Source organism: Trichomycterus rosablanca, chromosome 7, assembly GCF_030014385.1.
Source record: "Trichomycterus rosablanca isolate fTriRos1 chromosome 7, fTriRos1.hap1, whole genome shotgun sequence".
Classification (NCBI taxonomy): domain Eukaryota; kingdom Metazoa; phylum Chordata; class Actinopteri; order Siluriformes; family Trichomycteridae; genus Trichomycterus; species Trichomycterus rosablanca.
In genome coordinates, this window is record NC_085994.1 from 9,529,234 (window position 1) to 9,545,651 (window position 16,418).

Below are 16,418 nucleotides of genomic sequence, written 5' to 3' on the forward strand. Positions count from 1 at the left end.
ATATTTTAAATTCTTGATGTGGCCACTGATTTCAGATTTAAGTGTTGTTTAACTTTTTTACATTTTGGGTTTCTGTCTTTAGCAGTGTTGCTGCTGATGTGAATGCAGGGTTAGAACTGACTGTGTAATTATGTATTTCGTAATGCAAAGGACCCGCTGTAATAATCACTGCTGCTATAAAAACAAAAATCCTGATGGATCATGACTTTTAAACTGTGATTATCTAATACATGTTTGTTCTAATAACACTTGAGATCTTGGAAACAGAACTGATTGATGATTGATGAGAATCTGTTTCCCAGCAGTGCTGATGTCTGTGTGGTCAGCCATCCGATGGCTTTTACATCACAGGTTGTGCTCGGTACAGTGCTATGCTGTGACATCTTTGTCAAAGTCAAACCGGTCATCGTCAACTTCACAGGCTCTTACGGCCAAGGCAGGCTGACAATGTCTCGTTCGTAGTAAAGTTGTGCCCTGTTGCAAATTCATTTCTAGGCAAAGGGAATTTGGGAAAGACACTCTGATAAAGATAAGGCTATATCATAACGAGTATAATAGGTAGCTTCATAGAAAGAGGGGACTGTGTGTGTGTGTGTGTGTGTGTGTGTCCTTGTGGCCATGTAGCTACATTGACATTTTCTGCGAATGAACTGTATGCACATTCCAATACTGTGCATACTGTGTGTTTTATGGGCGTATATTTGTGTGCACGTATACGTGTGTGTGTGTGTGTGACAGAAACTGGGCTGACCCATGTGTGTGGTTCTCAGTTCTGTTGGAGAATGAGGTTCTCAAGCTCGTCGGCTGAGCGGAGCAGGAATGCCGCAGACTCGCGGTAGCCGGCGATGAGCTGCCGCACCGCCGTGACTTCGGGAGGGCTGAGCTGAGCCGACGCTCCTCCACCTCCGCCGCCCTGACCATGACTGTTGGAACTTGAGGTGGACGAGCTGGAGCTCACGGACTTCATGCTCAGATCGGTGGGACCTGACAGATCACACATCACACATCATGTTAACTGACTTTCCATGCATATCTACAAAATCATAAAATGCTGGACATTTAGCAAGGGAGCCTGACATGTTCAATAAACGTTGTGGTGGACTGAGGTGCTAGTAAGCATGTCTATTGTTTGTGTTTTCTAAATGTTATTACGTTCCTCCAGCTAATTTTCACTAGCACACACATTTAAATATTGACCAAGATTACTGACCATTGCTCTGAGTTGTCCCACTGCTCTGCAGGCTGTTTCCTAGCGTCCCGTAACCACGGAAATTGTAATTGAGACCCCCATTGGTGTAGAGCTGGTCCTGGTTGTAGGCTGTAGCAGCCAGTGTGAAGCTTGTGTGGGTCACAGCAGCCGGGTCCCGTGAATTTGGCTTGTCTGCAGTAATAGACTCGTCCTGTAGAGGGCAGCAAAGACAGAATAATTTTGTATATTGTGCTACAGCTCCATGGTGGCTGTGTTTGAAATTCTGTATACTGCATACTACATGCTTATACTTTATACTGGTCTGACAGTATGCCAGTAATATACTGGTATCTCAGCATACTGGTAAATTTGGTTTAGGTACATAGTTGTTGCCATAGCAGATGGCATTCCTGCTTTTACCTAGGGGTGTAGTCAGTGCGGAGTTATGAGCACTTTCATTTCATTTTCATTTTGTTTTCTTTATTCTGGTCAAAGCACTGACCTCAGCACCAAGACCTTGATGAATAGAAATGCTGACAGCAACATCAGTACCCAAACGTACTTAGAATCTTGCTGTTGAATGAAAGTGAGAGACTTTCCAGAAGCAAGGCCGCTCACCATATTATTGGCCATAGTCTAAGATGTGATCTTTTGATGTCCATCTATTTTGTGTCAAACAGGTGGTCTGATTTTATATTAACCATCTTTGAATGAGTTCTTAAATGAGTTAAGCTGGGTTAAGTACTTTACTACAGCAAACGAAAAACTATTTTGTCCCAGTGAGCCAGGTTTTACTTGGAAACACTGGGTGCAGGGCAGGAACTTGCCAATCCATCCCAGCCAGCAGAGTTACACACGTCTACACAGCTCTCACCGTTGGGATTTAAACCCGCTGGCTAGCATCAACAGTCTGCTGCACCACCTGAGAACAAGTCGGACTTTAAATATTTTAATAATATAAATAAATTCTAATAAAAATAGAATAAAATGAAAAATGCAAAAATTAAGAAAGTTCTTGGTATGTCTGCTATGATTCTTTGCAAAGACACTTTCCAACAAGCTATGAAACATCAGCTGTAATAAGTACGCTCCATATGCAAACCCCAAAAGTTGGGACATTTTGTAAAATGCAATACAAACAAGAATCTGTGATTTGATCTTAAATCTTCATTGAACTGACACATGTACAAAGCAAAAAGCTATGTTTTCACTGACCAACTTCATTGTGTTTTATTCATACAAATTATAAAAACAAATTTTGCAACACAGTCAAAAAGTTCCTACCATGTTTGCCACTGTGTTACATGAACTTACAGTGCCTTGCAAAAGTATTCAGCCCCCTTGAACTTTTCAACCTTTTGCCACATTTCAGGCTTCAAACATAACGATATGAAATTGTAATTTTTTGTGAAGAATCAACAACAAGTGGGACACAATCGTGAAGTAGAACGAAATTTATTGGATATTTTAAACTTTTTTTAGAAATAAAAAACTAAAAAGTGGGGCGTGCAATATTATTCAGCCCCTTTACTTTCAGTGCAGCAAACTCACTCCAGAAGTTCAGTGAGGATCTCTGAATGATCCAATGTTGACCTAAATGACTGATGGTGATAAATAGAATCCACCTGTGTGTAATCAAGTCTCCGTATAAATGCACCTGCTCTGTGACAGTCTCAGAGTTCTGTTTAAAGCGCAGAGAGCATCATGAAGACCAAGGAACACACCAGGCAGGTCCGAGATACTGTTGTGGAGAAGTTTAAAGCCGGATTTGGATACAAAAAGATTTCCCAAGCTTTAAACATCTCAAGGAGCACTGTGCAAGCGATCATATTGAAATGGAAGGAGTATCAGACCACTGCAAATCTACCAAGACCCGGCCGTCCCTCTAAACTTTCAGCTCAAACAAGGAGAAGACTGATCAGAGATGCAGCCAAGAGGCCCATGATCACTCTGAATGAACTGCAGAGATCTACAGCTGAGGTGGGAGACTCTGTCCATAGGACACAATCAGTCGTACACTGCACAAATCTGGCCTTTATGGAAGAGTGGCAAGAAGAAAGCCATTTCTCAAAGATATCCATAAAAAGTCACCTGGGAGACACACCAAACATGTGGAAGAAGGTGCTCTGGTCAGATGAAACCAAAATCGAACTTTTTGGCCACAATGCAAAACGTTATGTTTGGCGTAAAAGCAACACAGCTCATCACCCTGAACACACCATCCCCACTGTCAAACATGGTGGTGGCAGCATCATGGTTTGGGCCTGCTTTTCTTCAGCAGGGACAGGGAAGATGGTTAAAATTGATGGGAAGATGGATGGAGCCAAATACAGGACCATTCTGGAAGAAAACCTGTTGCAGTCTGCAAAAGACCTGAGACTGGGACGGAGATTTATCTTCCAACAAGACAATGATCCAAAACATAAAGCAAAATCTACAATGGAATGGTTCACAAATAAACGTATCCAGGTGTTAGAATGGCCAAGTCAAAGTCCAGACCTGAATCCCATCGAGAATCTGTGGAAAGAGCTGAAAACTGCTGTTCACAAACGCTCTCCATCCAACCTCACTGAGCTCGAGCTGTTTTGCAAGGAAGAATGGGCAAAAATTTCTGTCTCTTGATGTGCAAAACTGATAGAGACATACCCCAAGCGACTTGCAGCTGTAATCGCAGCAAAAGGTGGCGCTACAAAGTATTAACGCAAGGGGGCTGAATAATATTGCACGCCCCACTTTTCAGTTTTTTATTTCTAAAAAAAGTTTAAAATATCCAATAAATTTTGTTCCACTTCATGATTGTGTCCCACTTGTTGTTGATTCTTCACAAAAAATTAAAATTTCATATCGTTATGTTTGAAGCGTGAAATGTGGCAAAAGGTTGAAAAGTTCAAGGGGGCTGAATACTTTTGCAAGGCACTGTATATATACATTTTTAATGGTTTTGGATTTAATTAATTAATTAGGCACTAATTGGCGCAGTTTTATGAGTGAATTTTTTTAGCAGCAGACTGTTGATGCTAGCCAACGGGTTTAAATCTCAACGGTGAGAGCTGTGTAGACGTGTGTAACTCTGCTGGCTGGGATGGATCTCTAATTCATCATTATTTTGGAATGACACGATTCTGTATTGAATGTCTTAATATTACAAATTTGTTTGTTTGTGTTACCACACAAACACAGGCACACTCACGTGGTTCTGGTAGACGTCGAGGCGCATTCGCTTGGCAGCATTGCGTGTCTCACTCTCGCAGGCAGCTGCCAGGATGTTTTCAGCCATGGCGGAGGTGAGGTGGGGAGGAGTGGGTCGTGTCTGACCAGAAGTAACAACAGAAAAACAACAGGAGTGTAAGCAGAGGATAATAAACACTGCAGTGCCATACATGTTCCAAATAAAACAATCTCATCCTGAGATAATCCATTAATCTGCATGCTTTTTATTTTATATCACTAGATGGTAAAAAAAAGAAACAATAGAACAATAAGTGCTAAAAATAAGAACAATTAAAGTGCAATTAAAATGGTGAAAAAAGCTGCATGCAGCAGCTGTAGAGATGGTAGCTGGGTGGTATTTTAAATCTGTTGTAATAATCTTTCCAGTAAGACCTTCTGTGGGTGAGCAATAGTGTTACAGTGAAAATGAATGTTAATTGAAAGTGCTAGTTGAACTCCGGTGGCTGCACAGAGCCTTGACCTAAACCCCAATATACACCTTTAAAATGAATTGGAAAGCTGATTGTAAGCCACCACCAGCTTCTCCCTTATCTTACCAATACTTGTTTTCACTGAATGAGCACAAATTCCCACTGACACTCCAAAATCTTGTGAATAAATCCATATTACTGCCCATTGTTTTTGAATAGGATGTTTACCAAACTCATGATGAGGTGTACACATACATTTGACTGTATAGTGTACGTTGTTCTATTGCCAAGCCAGCCATGCTACTAATCCCTGTGTGAACCTGCTCTGCACAGATAAACAGTAGAGGCTGGCAACTGGACATGTGTCCGAGGGGGTGTGTGTTAGGTAAAGTCCTCCTTGGTCAGTATAGAGGTCTGCAGCAACAGAGGAGATACAACTGGGTAATTGGATATGACCAAATTGGGAGGATAACAATGCATAAATAGAATTATTAATTCTCTTGAAAGGCCTTGAGATTTCATCACAGAGCAGATTTACTTACTCGCTCATTCACACCCGGGGCAATTTGGGTAAAATTTATTTATTCATGCCTTTTTTCCTTTCTTCTCCTAATTTAGCGTAGCGAATTAGTCTTCTGCTGCTAAGGACCCTGATCATGTCCGAGGAGGGTATATTCGCCTGAAACACGCTCCCTCCAATGTGTCCGCAGTCCACCAACCGCTTCTAATTCGCCCATACTTAGATAGATTTGTGTTTGCCTCGTTCCCCTACTTCTGTACAGGAACCTTGGGCTATTAACCAGAAACCCCACACCCTCTTTAGTCTGGTCTTCTCCCACCCAGCAGACTAGTGCCCAATTTTGTCTTATTCAGGCACTGCCAATTGTGCCTGCTAGAGGGCGCCCAGCCGACCAGTAGGTGAACACGTTTCATGTCATTAACATTTATATTCTAAGATTATCCTCGTACCTCGAAGCCTCCCTTCTTCATGCGTCTGCAGGATTTGAGGTAGGTGCGGATGCGTTTACGAGCTCGCTCCTGGAACTCGGGGAACTGGCGGCTGCAGGACTCAATGATGGCCTGGATCTTCTCCTTTGGTTGCTTGGAGATGGGCACCATCCTGTCTAGATTCTCATCCACAAATAAGCGTACGAACATCTGGGAGGATAAGAGAGGATGAAATTACAGTGCAATTGAGTAATCGAGAGTAAAAGGGGAAAAAAAAGAAAGGACACAGGGGTTTAGATGATTAGAGGAAAAAAGAAAATGGATGTAGACAAAGAAGGGTTACAGGGGAAAAATTGAAGCAGCTAGTGCAGAGAGGGAGGAATTGTAGAAGAAGAGATGTAAGGTCTTATACAGAACATCTGGGACGCAAGGAAGAAAACTTATAAGAGAAAGGCAGCTGGAGAGAAGCAAAAATACACTATATGGCCAAAATATGTGGACATATAACCATGAGCCTGCTGGAGATCCAATTCCAAAACCAGGGCCATAAGTGTTTTATTATTTAAATAAATTTAAAGTAAATCAGTAGGAATTTTCTTCCCAAGTGGTAAGAGTGTCTGTGGTGGCAGGCAGTGATGCTGGCCTGCAACTGATGGTCTGGTGTCTTTCTAGAGGGTTCAGTAGTTAAAAAAAGGGGGTTGTAGCTCAGTGGTAGCCTTTGGGCTTTCAGTTGGGAGATTGTCGGTTCAAATCCAGGCTCTGCTATGCAGCCACTGTCGGGCCCTTGAGCAAGGTCCTGTGTGCTCAAGGGGCGCCTTACAATGGCTGACCATGCGCTCTGACCCCAGCTTCTTGGGATATGCAAAAAAGAATTTCATTGTACTGTACATGTATATATGACATACAGGGGTTGGACAAAATAACTGAAACACCTGTCATTTTAGTGTGGGAGGTTTCATGGCTAAATTGGACCAGTCTGGTGGCCAATCTTCATTAATTGCACATTGCACCAGTAAGAGCAGAGTGTGAAGGTTCAATTAGCAGGGTAAGAGCACAGTTTTGCTCAAAATATTGCAATGCACACAACATTATGGGTGACATACCAGAGTTCAAAAGAGGACAAATTGTTGGTGCACGTCTTGCTGGCGCATCTGTGACCAAGACAGCAAGTCTTTGTGATGTATCAAGAGCCACGGTATCCAGGGTAATGTCAGCATACCACCAAGAAGGACAAACCACATCCAACAGGATTAACTGTGGACGCAAGAGGAAGCTGTCTGAAAGGGATGTTCGGGTGCTAACCCGGATTGTATCCAAAAAACATAAAACCACGGCTGCCCAAATCACGGCAGAATTAAATGTGCACCTCAACTCTCCTGTTTCCACCAGAACTGTCCGTCGGGAGCTCCACAGGGTCAATATACACGGCCGGGCTGCTATAGCCAAACCTTTGGTCACTCGTGCCAATGCCAAACGTCGGTTTCAATGGTGCAAGGAGCGCAAATCTTGGGCTGTGGACAATGTGAAACATGTATTGTTCTCTGATGAGTCCACCTTTACTGTTTTCCCCACATCCTGGAGAGTTACGGTGTGGAGAAGCCCCAAAGAAGCGTACCACCCAGACTGTTGCATGCCCAGAGTGAAGCATGGGGGTGGATCAGTGATGGTTTGGGCTGCCATATCATGGCATTCCCTTGGCCCAATACTTGTGCTAGATGGGTGCGTCACTGCCAAGGACTACCGAACCATTCTGGAGGACCATGTGCATCCAATGGCGGTGCCGTGTATCAGGATGACAATGCACCAATACACACAGCAAGACTGGTGAAAGATTGGTTTGATGAACATGAAAGTGAAGTTGAACATCTCCCATGGCCTGCACAGTCACCAGATCTAAATATTATTGAGCCACTTTGGGGTGTTTTGGAGAAGCGAGTCAGGAAACGTTTTCCTCCACCAGCATCACGTAGTGACCTGGCCACTATCCTGCAAGAAGAATGGCTTAAAATCCCTCTGACCACTGTGCAGGACTTGTATATGTCATTTCCAAGACGAATTGACGCTGTATTGGCCGCAAAAGGAGGCCCTACACCATACTAATAAATTTTTGTGGTCTAAAACCAGGTGTTTCAGTTATTTTGTCCAACCCCTGTAGGTCAGGGTTTTATTCAAGCCACTTAAAATTCAATTAACACCAAACTCATGAAACCACGTCTTTATTAACCTGGCTTTGTGCACAGGAGAAACGGCAGCAGAAAAGGGCCTTCCTTTAACTGTTGCTACAAAGTTAAACAAGTAAAATACGTTTACTGTCCATTTTTATAAATCATTTTGCAAGGAATGTGGCTAAAACCACTGAATTTAAAAACTAGGAGGGGTGTCCACATACTTTTGGCCATATAATGTAGTGCAAAAATGGGTCGCAGAGAAAAATAATTCAACAAATTTTAACAGGCACAAACACGAAATAAACTTGTACACAAACACCCCCTTGTAGAGGCTTTATGTTACATCTTGTAAACTACAGTGGGACCAGATTGCCACTGTTTTTATTAATGAAGGATATTTCTTTTTGTGTTTCGTTTTGATGCATTGTTTGTGTTGCCTGGGTCACGGTAAAAATCATGGACAAAATGTGGGTCGCTTGAAAAAAGTTTTGAAAACCCTGATGTAGTGTATGTCTAATGTCAGCAAAGAATCGTACATTGAAGGCTTTAAGTCTTTCAGGGTCCAGACCCTCTGCGTCGTTAATCTTGTCGCTGTCGTCATGATCGTCATGATCGTCGTCGTCGTCGTCCATGACCTGAGCGCGTGGTGTGTTCAGGTCTTCCGTGCATATGCTTGCTTCAGTCTTCACCGAGTCATAGCTTCCTGAGCTGTACTGAGGAGACTAAGGGAAAAACACAGACAAGTCAAAGCGGGTCATTTTAAATTAATATGAAAAGAACACTACGAGGGAACACAAAACAAATTTATTGTTTATGCCATGCCTGCATTACACAAGTGAAAACTCTTATTCCCTCTTTAACCTCATAGAATAGAATAGAATGCCTTTATTTGTCATATATACATATAAACATATATATACATATACAGTGCCTTGCAAAAGTATTCACCCCCCTTGACTTTTTACCTCTTTTGTTAAATTACAGCCTGTAATTTAAATGTTTATTTAATCTGAATTTTATGTAATAGATCTGCACAAAGTAATTTAAGTTGGTGAGGTGAAATGAGCAAAAAAAATATATGTATATAAAAAATTTTAATAATAAACTGGAAAATGGCGTGTGCGTATGTATTCACCCCCTTTGCTATGAAGCCCCTAAAAAGTACTGGTGCAACCAATTACCTTCAGAAGTCACATAATTAGTGAAATAAAGTTCACCTGTGTGCAATCTAAGTGTCACATGATCTGTCAGTATCTATAAATTTTTTCTAAAAGGACCCAGAGGCTGCAATACCACTAAGCAAGAGGCACCACTAACCAAACAAAACCATGAAGACCAAGGAGCTCTCCACACAAGTCAGGGATAAAGTTGTTGAGAAGTACAAGTCAGGGTTGGGTTATAAAAAAATTTCCAAATCTTTGATGATCCCCCGAAGCACAATCAAATCCATCATCATCAAATGGAAAGAACATGGTACCACAACAAATCTGCCAAGAGGGGGCCGTCCACCACAACTCACAGACCGGGCAAGGAGGGCAATAATCAGAGAGGCAATACAGAGACCACAGGTAACCCTGAAGGAGCTGCAGAGTTCCACAGCAGAGACTGGAGTATCTGTCCATAGGACCACAATAAGCCATACACTCCACAGAGCTGGGCTTTATGGAAGGGTGGCCAGAAAAAAGCCATTACTTAAAGATAAAAATAGGAAAGAACGTTTTGAGTTTGCCAAAAAGCATGTGAAAGACTCCCCAAATGTATGGAGAAAGGTGCTCTGGTCAGATGAGACTAAAATTTAACTTTTTGGCCACCAAGGAAAACGCTATGTCTGGCGCAAACCCAACACATCTCATCACCCCAAGAACACCATTCCCACAGTGAAACATGGTGGTGGCAGCATCATGCTGTGGGGATGTTTCTCAGCAGCAGGGACTGGGAAACTGGTCAGAATCAAGGGAAAGATGGATGGTGCTAAATACAGAGATATTCTTGAGCAAAATCTGTTTCAGTCTGCCAGTGATTTGAGACTGGGACGGAGGTTTACCTTTCAGCAGGACAATGACCCTAAGCATACTGCAAAAGCAACACTCGAGTGGTTTAAGGCGAAACATTTAAATGTGTTGGAATGGCCTAGTCAAAGCCCAGACCTTAATCCAATTGAGAATCTGTGGTCAGACTTGAAGATTGCTGTTCACCAGCGGAAACCATCCAGCTTGAAAGAGCTGGAGCAGTTTTGCCTTGAGGAATGGGCAAAAATCCCAGTGGCTAGATGTGGCAAACTCATACAGACTTATCCAAAGCGACTTGCAGCTATAATTGCTGCAAAAGGTGGCTCTACAAAGTACTGACATTAGGGGGGTGAATAGTTATGCACATTGAAGTTTTCTGTTATTTTGTCTTATTTGTTGTTTGCTTCACAATAAAAAAAAATTCACATCTTCAAAGGTGTAGGCCTGTTCTGTAAATGAAATGATGCAAACCCCCAAACAATCCATTTTAATTTCACGTTGTGAGCCAACAAAACATGAAAAATGCCCAGGGGGGTGAATACTTTTGCAAGGCACTGTACATATATACAGTACATTGAAATTCTTTGTATGCATATCCCAGCTTGTCTGGAAACTGGGGTCAGAGCGCAGGGTCAGCCGTTGTAGCAGAGAGGGTTAAGGGCCTTGCTCAAGGACCCGACAGTGGCTACATGGCAAAGCTGGGATTCAAACTCTCAACCTTTTAATTGATAGCCCAAAGCTCTACCCGCTAGGCTTCCACTGTCTAGGCTACCACTGCCCTTTTAATAACTGGTTTGTTGAGTGGTTGGTTAGTAGGCCGGTATGTAGAGTAGATTGACCATTGTTAAAAGTTTTTTTCTGGAGATAATAGCTCTCACTGTGGTTCACTAAATTCCTAGTGTCATAGATATGATTTTGTGTGCTGCTTATTAAGACCTCTGAGCTAGTTCACAGGATTAGCAGAGCCCTCCTAATATACTTTGAGACACTAGAAATAGGTCGAATGGACTTGTCTCTTACCTTGTTGTTGTACTCTGTTTTGACTATGTATTTTCTATTGGGGTCTGCTGGAAATGGTGCAATTGTGGAGTTGACACCTGACAACAGTCTATCACTCAGGTTGAGGGGTTGTTGGCCTTCCTCTAAGGACGAGGAGGGCGAGGTGGTGCTGAAGTCCAGCGGCGCGGTAGTTCCATTGGAGTTAACTTCTTCATATGGAACTAAGCCTTCTGGTACAGGAACGCCCCCGGTTAGCACAGCGATACCGTTGGGTGGCGCCAAAGCAGGGAGACCATTTGTACTGCTATTTTCAGAGGAGGAGTCATCTGGAAAAGAAAGAAAGAAGGTTAACACAATTTTTTGATGTACACTATATGTGTACAAAAGTATACTCCGTTTAAAGATAGAATAGTAATCTGGGGATGTGCCAAAACATTAGGACCACCACATGTTGGTGTGATTGTAAACCATAGATAAATATGATCAGGCATAAGACTCATTGATCACTAACGGAAGAGCTACTGTGGATTAAATTGCAGAATATTTCAATACTGCTGATGAGACAAATTTTACATCAAACACTGCACCGAACCCTTCTGTGTATAGAGCTGTGCAGTCAAAGTGCCCAAACTAATTGCTGTCCAATACCAAAAGCAGCATAGGTTTTGTCTGGAAGCTCCAGTTTTGTTTCATCTCCCAAAAACAGTGACAGGAGATCAGCTAGTGTAATCTGCCCCTGGGTGTGAGTGTAATGATCTGGTTTCCAGAATGTATGATGTGAATAGGGCTGTCGCGCTAACCGCAATTTTGAAATATCGCGGTATAGACCAGCCAACCGCAGGGCATGCCAAGCAACCGCATCACCGCGATATTCACGTTTTTTTCTTTCTTCCTTCTCTTTTTTTTTTTTTTTTTTTTAATTGGTGCAGGGTCCATCTTGTTTTATACTCTTACATTCGGGCGTAATAAATGTTAAATAAATTCATAATGAAAATGAGCTAAGAGCGACATTTTCCCAACAACTGTTTCCATCCGTTGCTGCTGAGTGTCAGGCTTTGTGTTTTAAAATGTAAATAATCGCAACATTAATTATAGCCAAGTTTATTAATGATCAAATTGAGTTCACACTCAATAAAATACTTGTAATTTAGACTACATTTAAACAGCCTCGGCGTACTAAAACACTTAATGACGGTTAATATGGCATTGCAGCCTGCAAATATTCTCTTGCTGGCTTGCTGGAATGATTTAAATGTATTTTTTCGTTGAATAAAAATTTATTGAAACGAATAATAACTTAAAATGTAGTATATATTGTTATGTTAATTATATCTACTAAATAGATGGTTAATAGTGGCGCGATAACCAGGCTAGATTCCTCTGCTGTGTAAAGTCGCATGTAAGTACAGTACACGTGTGTATTAGTGTAACGAGCACCATCAGAGAGAGTTTTAGTGCCGAGGGGAACATCGCTACCCCACTCAGATCCTCTCAAACCACATCAGGTGAACATGTTGGTTCTTCTAGCGCGCATGATAACGCAGGTTTAAACTCTTACAGACTTTATTCTTTATTCTATTTTTTTTTTACCATATTTTGATTAGATGTGCATTTAAAATATTTAGCCTAAACACTTTTTTTTCGTTTCACAGTGTATATCTAGCCTAGGCTAGAAGCTTAATTTAAACCTTTTTTTAATAGAGAAAAGACGCGCATCCCTGCTCTGTTCTGTATTTAACATTAAACACGCATTTCATTGGTCTTAAAGCTGTCTCATCTTCATCATTATAAAGCAATAATATACCGAATCATAGCCTAACAATAAAGCTTGTTTATATAGCTCTAAAATCCAGATCAATTAAGTAATTTTCAAAATCAAAAAAATTGCGATATCACCGCATACCGCGATATTGAGACAGTCTGAATATCGCAAGGGGAAATTCTTTCACCGCGACAGCCCTAGATGTGAACATCCTTAACATAAATACACCGATCAGGCATAAAATTTAAACCACCTCCTTGTTTCTACTCTCACTGTCCATTTTATTGGCTTCACTTACCATATAGAAGCACTTCGTAGTTCTACAATTACTGGCTGTAGTCCATCTGTTTCTCTACATACTTTTTTAGCCTGCTTTCACTCTGTTCTTCAATGGTCAGGACTCTGACAGGACCACCACAGAGCAGGTATTATTTGGGTGGTGGATCATTCTCAGCACTGCAGTGACACTGACATGGTGGTGGTGTGTTAGTGTGTGTTGTGCTGGTATGAGTGGATCAGACACAGCAGCGCTGCTGAAGTTTTTAAACACCTCACTGTCACTGCTGGACTGAGAATAGTCCACCAACCAAAAATATATCCAGCCAACAGTGCCCCGTAGGCAGCGTCCTGTGACCACTGATGAAGGTCTAGAAGATGACCAACTCAAACAGCAGCATAGATGGCTTTACATCTACAGGGTGGACCAACTAGGTAGGAGTGTCTAATAGAGTGGACAGTGAGTGGACACGGTATTTAAAAACTCCAGCAGCGCTGCTGTGTCTGATCCACTCATACCAGCACAACACACACTAACACACCACCATCATGTCAGTGTCACTGCAGTGCTGAGAATGATCCACCAGCTAAATAATACATACTCTGTGGTGGTCCTGACCATTGAAGAACAGAGTGAAAGCAGGTTAAAAAGGTATGTAGAGAAACAGATTAACTACAGTCAGTAATTGTAGAACTACAAAGCGCTTCTATATGGTAAGTTGAGCTGATAGAAACAGGGAGGTGGTTTTAATGTTATGGCTGATCGGTGTATATTGCTATGAGTTTCGTCCCTGTATTTGTTTCAGTTCTTGCAGTGTGACAATCTGGTAATGTGTCTATGTCAGGGTGTGCAAATGCACAAAAAGGGAGAGTCAAGCATCAGATCGGGGGTTTGGGTTACTGGAAGAGAGAAGGAAAGAGAGACAGAGAGAAAGAGAGGGATGGATCGGTCTGGATCTGCTGGCTAGAGCTTCAACAGAGAGGTGCATTATGATCAGTCTACAAATACAAAAAAGCAGCAGATGGGGGAAGGACAGGCTGAAGCTGCAGAGGGTATGGGGGAAGGACAAGAACAGACATTACACCTACATATGGAAGAGACAGAAAGACATTTAAAACACACACACACACACACACAATCACAACACGAATGTAACCCAAGCGCTCGTCTGTTTTCATGTCAACACATGAGCTACAACATTTTCTTCTTTTTCTCTGTCGTTTTGCCAGTGTAGCAATGAGTGCACTAAAAGCAGCCACCCCCTTGCAAAATAATGCCTGCAGGCTAGACACTTTCTCCTCTCCCTATCCTCTTTCTAAAAGGAAGCTTCCGCAAGCCGACACTTCCCCACCCAACATAAAACCTTTTAAAAGGGAGTCCTTGGCCAGAAGATCAAAGCCATTCTTTTTCCCTACACACTGTAAAGAGTTGGTGGCGACCGAAACAGTACAGCAGTTCACAGTGAATACACTCGTACGTACGTCACGCACACGCTTATTCTGAAGCCCGCTGTGTGACTATGCGACTCTTACAATCAAAGAATCGTGCTGCGCTCACCATGCAATTTAATCTCTTGTGAATGTTTTCCTTTGATCACAGGGTACTATGGGTCTCGCAACGTGCGATTTATCTATCACAGATCCAAAGCCAAAAGATTTACACAGAAGCCAGGGTGGGCAATTTGCAAATGCACTGTACAAAGGACAGGGTGTGGACAAAACAATTTAAATGAGTAAGAATATTTTCAGAAAATTGCTAAAAAGTAGGACCAGCTTTGTCTTGATTTATGTGGGAGCCTTGTTTATTATAAAAAGATCATTTGAGCCTATGCAAGCCAAAAGGCACTTTTAAATCAATGAAGCAATTTTAACAGTATACACCGATCAGCCATAACATTAAAACCACCTCCTTGCTTCTACATACAAGGTCCATGTTATCAGCTTCACTTACATATAGAAGCACTTTGTAGTTCTAGAAGGTCTAGAAGATGACCAACTCAAACAGCAGCAATAGATGAGCGGTCGTCTCTGACTTTACATCTACAAGGTGGACCAACTAGTGTCTAATAGAGTGGACAGTGAGTGGACACGGTATTTAAAAACTCCAGCAGCGCTGCTGTGTCTGATCCACCCATACCAGCACAACACACACTAACACACCAACACCATGTTATTGTCACCGCAGTGCTGAGAATAATTCACCACCTAAATAATACCTGCTCTGTGGTGGTCTTGTAAGGGTCCAAAAAGCAGGTTCAAAGAAGTATGTAGAAATTTAGATTAACTACAGTCAGTTATTGTAGAACTACAAAGTGCTTCTATATGGTAAGTGGAGCTGATAAAATGGACAGTGTGTATAGAACAGTGTTAATTTTGACAGCAAATTTTGATTTAGTTTTAGTCATAGTCTTTTGACTAAAATGTAATTTAGTTTTAGTCTAGTTTTAATCGACTAATTATCATATTTGTTTGTTTGTTTATTAGGATTTTAACGTCATGTTTTTTACACATTGGTTACATTCATGACAGGAACGGTAGTTACTCATTACACAAGTTTATTCGATTCTCAAGGTTATATCGAACACAGTCATGGACAAATTTAGTATCTTCAATTCACCTCACTTGCATGTCTTTGGGACTGTGGGAGGAAACCGGAGCACCCGGAGGAAACTCACGCTGACACGGGGAGAACATGCAAACTCCACACAGAAAGGACCCCTGTGAGGCGACAGTGTTACCCACTTAGCCACCGTGCCGCCCTAAAATAAATATAAAGGGTGTAAAATGTAAATGCTTTTTCATCAGTTCCCTTAAATTATTTAAGTCATTATATACACACACAAAATGAAACATTTTTAACCAGTTATGGAATATTATTAATGTTTGAATGTGCAATACACAAAATTTAACTTATATCAAACAACATCTTTATTTACCTGACCTTGCTTATTGAGCATAACAATAACAAAAGATTAATGACCAGTAGGCCTGCTCTGCCTGAAACATATATGCATTGTTCATAACAAATTGCATATTACATTCTTTATAAAACTGGGTACCGTAAAAGCAGCAGTGCCACACATGGTTTACACATCGTCTTGTTTTTCACGACGTCAAATGAGAAATGTGTCCATATATCGGCTCTCCTCTTTCTCCCTGTTGACATTGTGGAGTTAACTTAGTTCCATGAGCAAAGAAAGTTCACAGGCTAGTCTGGTCTTCCCGGGTTTAGATCAAATGTGTGCAAGTGTGGGCTTGCCGCGGTACTGCAAAAGATTAGTACTGATTGGATGGCTACCCGGCTTGTCCCGCCCCTCCACATACGCTAAAGTAGTTCTGATTGGATCTCTTCCTAACTTGTCCCTACCTTCCACAAAACTAAATCAGTTCTGATTGGATTTCGTCCCTGCCAAACATTTTTGTCTC

At 41.7% G+C, this 16,418-nt stretch overlaps 1 protein-coding gene across 1 annotated transcript in view; it reads right to left on the reverse strand.

The window, feature by feature from the left end:
* Window positions 1-283: 283 nt before the first annotated feature.
* nol4la (nucleolar protein 4-like a) overlaps window positions 284-16,418 on the reverse strand; it is an 85,264-nt gene continuing 69,129 nt past the window's right edge. Inside the window, exons 6-11 of the mRNA XM_062998736.1 lie at window positions 10,976-11,280; window positions 8,483-8,668; window positions 5,800-5,988; window positions 4,380-4,499; window positions 1,211-1,400; window positions 284-984 (exon numbers count right to left, since the gene is read on the reverse strand). Of these exons, the coding sequence (XP_062854806.1) occupies window positions 767-984; window positions 1,211-1,400; window positions 4,380-4,499; window positions 5,800-5,988; window positions 8,483-8,668; window positions 10,976-11,280 (1,208 nt within the window). The 3' untranslated portion in view covers window positions 284-766. The remainder of the gene's footprint in view (window positions 985-1,210; window positions 1,401-4,379; window positions 4,500-5,799; window positions 5,989-8,482; window positions 8,669-10,975; window positions 11,281-16,418) is intronic.